The sequence below is a fragment of the Squalius cephalus genome (genome assembly GCF_949319135.1).
Source record: "Squalius cephalus genome assembly, chromosome: 25".
Classification (NCBI taxonomy): domain Eukaryota; kingdom Metazoa; phylum Chordata; class Actinopteri; order Cypriniformes; family Leuciscidae; genus Squalius; species Squalius cephalus.
In genome coordinates, this window is record NC_137146.1 from 12626483 (window position 1) to 12633982 (window position 7500).

Genomic DNA, 7500 nt, shown 5'->3' on the forward strand with positions numbered 1-7500 from the left:
ACAGTAAACATAAATATTGTTAAATATAACGTTTTTTAAAAGCTTTTTTTTTATATATATATATATATATATATATATTTAGGGCTCGAGCACCAATAACCCTATTGGAATTGTGGCGTTTACTTATTATTAGGGCTGTTAAACGATTAATCGCGATTAATCGCATCCAAAATAAAAGTTTGTTTTTACATAATATATGTGTGTGTACGGTGTATAATTATTTTCTATATATAAATACGCACACATGCATGTATATATTTAAGAAATATTTGCATGTATATACTGTGTATATACATTTATATTACATATAATTTATATTATATATAAATATTTTACATATAAATAACACATTTTCTTAAATATATATGCATGTGTGTGTATTTATATATAGAAAATAATTATACTCCGTACACAGACATAAATTATGTAAACACAAACTTTTATTTTGGATGCGATTAATCGCGATTAATCGTTTGACAGCCCTACTTATTATGTAATTTATTCCTGTGATCAAAGCTGAATTTTCAGCATCATTACTCCAGTCTTCAGTGTCACATGATCCTTCAGAAATCATTCTAATATGCTGATTTGGTGCTCAATAACCTTTTTTGTTTGTTTGTTTTGTTATTATCATTGTTGAAAATTATCACTTTTGAACAATTGAATACATCCTTGCTTAATGAAAGTTAATTTCTTTCTTTCTTTAAACATTTTTTTTTTTTTTTACTGACCCCACACTTTTGAACAGTACTGCATGTTTATATGTTCAGTAATATTCAGCATGGCAGCCACCACTACCTGCTCAATGTAAAATGAAACAGATTTTATTTGGCTGATATGATTTTAAACACTTTTTAAAAGTCAATTAGGAAAAAAATGTTTGTGACTGTTAATGTTGATATTCCCTTATAACACTTTAAGTTACAACAAATATATTTCAATAGTGTTTGCTTTTTAGGCCAACATCATCAGAACTCTTAAAACATAAATTCTTCCAGAAAGCCAAGGTAAGAATCTTACTTTCAGGACATTGTTTTTGGTTTATTTTATTGTTCCATGTTTTTTATGCAAGTCTTAAAGGGATAGTTGTCGGAGCGATCTGTCATCATTTACTCATCCTCATGTTGTTCCACACCTGTATGACTTTTAAATGTTTTTCATACATCAACGGTTCATAGTGACCACTGTCAAGCTCCAAATAACAAAAAGCACCAATTATTTAATATGATGGTAGAACTTTATTTTACAGTTCTGTTCCCCATGTTCATACTTATCACAGTAATTACAATAACGGGGTAATAACACTAAACCTACACCTAACCTAATATTACCCAGCATTTTCTTAGGTAAGTACACGTACTGTAAAATAAAGTTTAACCCTAATGATAGCTTTCACACCATATTTGAATCCCAATGCATAATAACTTAAATTTCATGTTACACAAATACATTTTAAATGATGCGTTTATGGTGCTTTTTATCTTTTCATATCCTTGACGTGTGAAGTGTGTAATGATCCTTCAGAAGTCTCCCAAAACCTCACAAGAAAACGGCATAAAAATAAAGTAAATACAGTGTTTATTTTAATTGTAAAAATGCAGAAAGTTTTCTGTTAGGGTTAGGATATAGCATTTATAACTAACCGCATATAAATACAACAGAAGAGTTTGCAATGTCCCGTGTGTCTGTGTATGAATACCTCTACACTCCCCCCATGTAAATGAATCATTATTGAGTTCAGTCCAGCATTCCTCTCATTACTGGGCCAACATATCGGAGTCTAAAAGCAGGGATAAGCATCCCAGCATCCTTTTCCAACTGGCTGATAAACTCTCCGCCAAATGGATTTCCCTTTTTACTATTCGAATCAAGCCAGATCTCTCTCCTTCCAGCGTTGAGTACTCAGATGTTACCGCACATGCCCAGTAGGGGGCTGGAGTTGAAATAAAAATTTTGGTGGTTATTTGCATAATTTAGAAACATATTTATGTTACTGTTCCATTTTGTTTGGCAGAATAATGAATTCCTGCAGGAGAAATTATTACATAGAGCACCTACAATTACAGAGAGAGCGAGAAAGGTGAGGAAAATACTTTGTTATTATTTTGAGTGTATTAAGATGTTTTCATTTTTACCATGTTCTATTGTGACCTATGCATTTTTACTATATACTGCTCATTTTTATATACCGTATTATGACGATTTAGCCAATTTTTATGTACATTTACAGCACCACAAATCAAAATCACTTCAGGGACAATAAAGAATATCCCAAATCAGTTTGGAAAAAGATATTCAGAATTTCAGATAATTAAATGTATTCATTTTGACTTTTTAAAAAATATATAAATATAGTATAATTAAAATATTAATTACATTTTGTTTTAACTTTTCATAGATAAATAAAAATGTTGCTCTTCTATATGCATGTATATTTGTGTGTGTATGTGTGTAGGTACGGCGAGTTCCTGGCTCCAGTGGGAGACTCCATAAAACAGAAGATGGAGAGTGGGAATGGAGCGATGATGAACTGGATGAGGAGAGCGAGGAGGGCAAAGCTGCTGTTGCTGCCTTACGGGTAACACACACACACACACACACACACACACCCACCCACCCTCTCTCTGCACTCTTTGTTTGTCTGTGGTGTTTGTAATGGTGTTGCTGTTGTGGCACCTCTCATCCCTGGGCTCTGTGTTTTTTGTTCGCCGCTAAAGGAGCAGCAGTTGAAGTCGACAAGGCGACAAGTCCGTTTCTCTCAGCCTCTTGAGCTGCCCCCACCCAGGGTTGTTCAGTTTTCCCACTGATACAGATGGCTCACCTTAACAAGGAAGCACACTCAGTCAAACACAGCATTTGGACGTGTAGGAAGTGAATTTGTTCAGAGAGCATAATATACAGTATCTGCTGATATTCTTGTTATCCAGCTTTAAAGACTAAGACAATAAAGATACTAGAGTTCTGGTTGGTTAAGGATGACCGTTGCACCTTCACCTGTCTGTGATAATCTGTTTATCTATGCAAGAAATAATCATGTACAGTATAAAAGCATTTAGATGGCTTATTGTGATAACTTTTGTTCCTTATCCCCTGCTCATTATGCTTATATGTGCCTTTTGAGATCACAAAAATACTGAAATATCTACTTAAGCTTGACCACTCACTCTAATCTCAATTACTAAACTTGTGTAAAAAAAAAAAGTGTAACCAATTCTTGCTAGAAACAAGCAGAGACTGACTGAATAGTGATGTGTGCTTCCTGGACGCCATCTGTATTTTGTTTTTATTTACAACTTTGAAATACTGACCAAATCAATGACCTTTGATAACCAACCAAATTCTGTTTAACAGCCTCGTAATGAGACTTCTGCTGATTGAGGCACTAACATGAATTATGGCCACTTCTGGTCACTAAATGATTTTTGGATTCTAGTTTGGTCACTAGTAATATGGCCAAATACCTTAGATATCATGTCATATCATTATGTACACTACCGTTCAAAAGTTTAGGGTTCGTAAAAACATTTTTATTAGTTAAGTCTCTTAAGTTCACTAAGGCTGCATTTATTTGATCAAAAAATAAATAAATTAATTAAAAATGCAGTAAAAATAGTAATATTATGAATTTGTATTGTTTTTAATATATTTTAAAATGTAATTTATTAACAGCAGATTTTTTTTAAACCTTATAAATGTCTTTACTGACACTTTTGATTAATTGAATGAATTATAGCTGAATATTTTTTTTTTATTTAATTTAAAATAAATAAATAAATACTCACCTAAACGTTTAAACGGCAGTGTAAGTCTGAATACTACTCAGTTTAGGTGGAAGTGTTTAAGTGTGGTTTTTTTTTTTTTTTGGTGGTGGGGGGGGCGAATACTTTGGATGTAGTGCATACTGTTGAATAGAATATTTTCTAAGCAGATATTGTGGATATAAACTGTAATTTGGTTGCATATCTCAAAACAATCCCCAATAGTCCTTGAATTCTTGAAGGATATTATACAAAAGCTATGAAATGTGTGTTTAGAATCATAGCAAATGTGTAAAAAATGCTCATGAAGGGCCTTAACTCCCTGCTTCATTCCTTACTACAGTGTGTTTAAATCCAACGCTGAATTACAGTAACCCAAACAATTAGATATTATTACAGGAGACTTTGACCTTTGACTTTTGCCCATTCTATCTCTCTCACACAGTCACCAAGAGTAAGAGAAGGACTCCAGAATATAGAGGTTTGTGAACCATTACTACCATACTAATTTACCATTCTTACGATTCCTGCTGTATGTACTGTACTATAATGCATAATTGTCATATAATGCATTTTTTTGTATGAATGAAATATTTAAATGATCTACTGTATTTGACAAAGTATTGCAGATTACTGTATCCTGCAATGCATTTTGTAAAAAGTAATTAAACATCTGAATTGATTTGGCTGTATTTGTATTACAATATTAAGGATTTAAACTACAATTATTATTTTTGTAAACTGGCTTAAAATGGGAAAAATAACCTTTTTTTCACAAGCTACAACTCGACGCCACTCACATTCAGTGTGTACAATATTCTTTAAACATTATTGTGTAATAATACCTACTGTTTTTTAAACTAGTATTCCATTCCAGACATTTCATTTAATGTTGGTATTATTTCAATGTATTATATTTTATGACCAGAGTTTGGATTTTTATATATATATATATAATTTATAACGCAATTACTAAATGTTTGTGTGGGTCTATGCATGTATTTGCAGATATTCCAGCCTTTCAGCAGTCACCTCCAGCCTGAAATACCTCAAGCTGCTGGCCAGGGCCCGGCCAACACTCCACACACTACAACCCCTTCACAGCCTGCGCAGGTACAGTAGCTGTTGTATCAAGCATTTCAACATTCAGTTATTAGGCCACCTCAGTTTTTAAATGAAGCTGTCTCTATCTGTAGGCCCCAGTTCCTGGAGGCGATGTCCCCCAGTCCCCCATCAGTTTAGTATTAAGGTTAAGGTAAGTTGTGTTTGCTGTTCTTATGTTTGGAGTCATTTATTGATGTTGATCCAGCATACACTCCTAAAAATAAAAGTTGTGGCGATGCCATAGAACCATTTTGGTTCCCTAACAAACCTTTTGATCAACAGTATTTAAAGGAACCTTTTTTTTTTTTCTTAGTGTAAAGAACATTTATATAATCTCAAGAATTTTTTTTCAACATAAAGAACCTTTCGAGCAATGGAAAGGTTCTATTAATGTTAAAGGTTCTCCATAAAATCATCAATGCCAATAAAGAACCTTATTATTAATTATTAAAAGTGTAAACAGAAGCAGCAGATGACTTATATTTCTCCTCCTGTCCTACAGAAACTTGAAAAAGGAACTGAACGACATCCGATTTGAGTTCATGCCTGGCAGAGGTAAAGACACATGGCTAGTAGTCTTGCAATAATTGCACTTGAATAAATCCACATAATACACTCTTAAAGGGATATTCCACCCTAAAATGAAAAATCTCTCATCATTTTCTCAGCCCAATGCTGTCCCAGATGTATATGACTTTCTTTCTTCAGATGAACTAAAATGAAGACTTTTAGAAAAATAATCCATCTCTGCGAGTCCATAAAACGAGTCCCTCAAAGTTGACACTTCAAAAACCACACAAAACTTCACATTTTTAGATGGGGTATCCCTTTAAGGCCTGTTCACACCGGGACGAATTTCGCGCGCGATATTCGCCGACGTTTAACGCCTCGTGACTAAACAAAGGGCGCCAATGTGAGTGTGCACACCGACGCGAAAAACGCCACGCATAAAAGCGAAATTTTTTTTTAAACGCCTCGGGTTCGTTTTTTGGGTTTGAAGCGCCGCGTCAAAAACTATCCGACCAATGAGATTGGCGCTTTTGCTCACGTGTCTGGAGCTTCTGAAGTTACAGTAAAACACAACTTAGGGGCGCTCAAACACAAAACGGTCTTGCCGAGCACACATACGTAACGGCGAAGAAGATATACGCCAAGTAGCGTCTACACTGCCGGGAAGAAATAAGACGAGGAAGATGCAAGGCAAGATGAATGTAGAGCTGCGGGTCTCGTTGGTGTCGGAACATAAAGAACTATATGACAAACGCGACATGACTTGCTCTCTTCTTCTTCTGACAAGCGAGTGTCAGAAGCGTAAAGTTGCGCAGCGCCACCTTGTGTACCGGGGTATTTCTGTTTTACATTAAGCGCCATCTAGTGTCAGGGAATGAATTTGCATGTTCACTCGGCTCATCGTCAGCGAAAATCGCTTGGGTGTGAACACAAAAAACGCGTTGAAAAACGCTGGCGAGTAACGCGCGCCGATATTCGTCCCGGTGTGTACGGCCCTTTAAGATGTATTCCCAAACTGTCTGATTTTTTTTTCACAACTCTTCAAAAACACTGAATGGTTGACAGTTGTCACATTTGTCAAGGGCGGTGAACATCTCAATCATTACGATTTACGACACACTTGGGCAGTTCTTTTGTCCAGTGTTTTTTGCCTGTAAAAATCAATTTAACACCCTTTTAGAATCAGTTCCTGTTTATCTCAGTGTTTTGCCCTCCAGCAGAAAGGCCCAAGAAAAGCATGAGCATCATTTTTCTACCCCATCAGATGTCAAAGAGCCTGCCGCATCTGCGTTTTGTCAGTCACGTTGGGAATTTTCCCAAAATAAAACATTTAGTGACATGCGCATAGTTGGCCTGTGTGAGAATGTTCTTCTGCCTGAACACGTCTTCATTCTGCTGTCTGTATTGACTACAGTGTGTAAGCATGATGTGTGCAGTTAAGTTGTCAGAAGATCTACAACCTTGTCAGTTCAAATATCCAGGATGTTGCAATTTGTCATGCTCAAAGTTTGTTGCTCTAAACGAATCATTTTAAAGTGGAATAAATGCATCACATACATGTTCTCTGTTTGTAGACACAGCAGATGGGGTTTCTCAGGAACTGGTATCGGCTGGCTTGGTAGATGGGCGAGATTTAGTTATAGGTAAGTTATTTAAGGTATTAATACTTTCATTTAGCAAGAAGGCATTAAATTGATCAAAGGTGAAGTCATTTATAATATCACAAAATATATCTATTTTGAATGAAAGTTGTTTTATTTATCAAAGAATCCTGAAAAAAATGTATCACGGTTTCCACAAAAATATTGAGCAGCACAATTGTTTTAAACATTAATGATAATAATAAGAAATGTTTATTGAGCAGAAAAATGGCATATTAGAATTATTTTTGAAGACTGGAGTAATGATGCTGAAAATTCAGCTTTGCCATTACAGGAATAAAATACATTTTAAAATATATTACAATAGAAATCAGTTATTTTAAATTGTAATATTTTACAATATTACTGTTTTGACCAAATATATATATATATATATATATATATATATATATATATATATATATATATATATATATATATATATATATATATTCATTCCTGTTTTTAAAAATATATTTATATATATT

General features: G+C 34.3%; 1 protein-coding gene across 2 annotated transcripts in view; it reads left to right on the top strand.

The window, feature by feature from the left end:
• Nucleotides 1–7500, top strand: part of oxsr1b (oxidative stress responsive kinase 1b) — a 47987-nt gene that overhangs the window by 38510 nt on the left and 1977 nt on the right. For both annotated transcript variants that reach the window (XM_079862685.1, XM_079862684.1), the window contains exons 9-16: nt 959–1007; nt 2015–2080; nt 2456–2578; nt 4204–4239; nt 4767–4871; nt 4955–5013; nt 5365–5417; nt 6947–7015. In XM_079862685.1, the coding sequence (XP_079718811.1) occupies nt 959–1007; nt 2015–2080; nt 2456–2578; nt 4204–4239; nt 4767–4871; nt 4955–5013; nt 5365–5417; nt 6947–7015 (560 nt within the window). The remainder of the gene's footprint in view (nt 1–958; nt 1008–2014; nt 2081–2455; nt 2579–4203; nt 4240–4766; nt 4872–4954; nt 5014–5364; nt 5418–6946; nt 7016–7500) is intronic.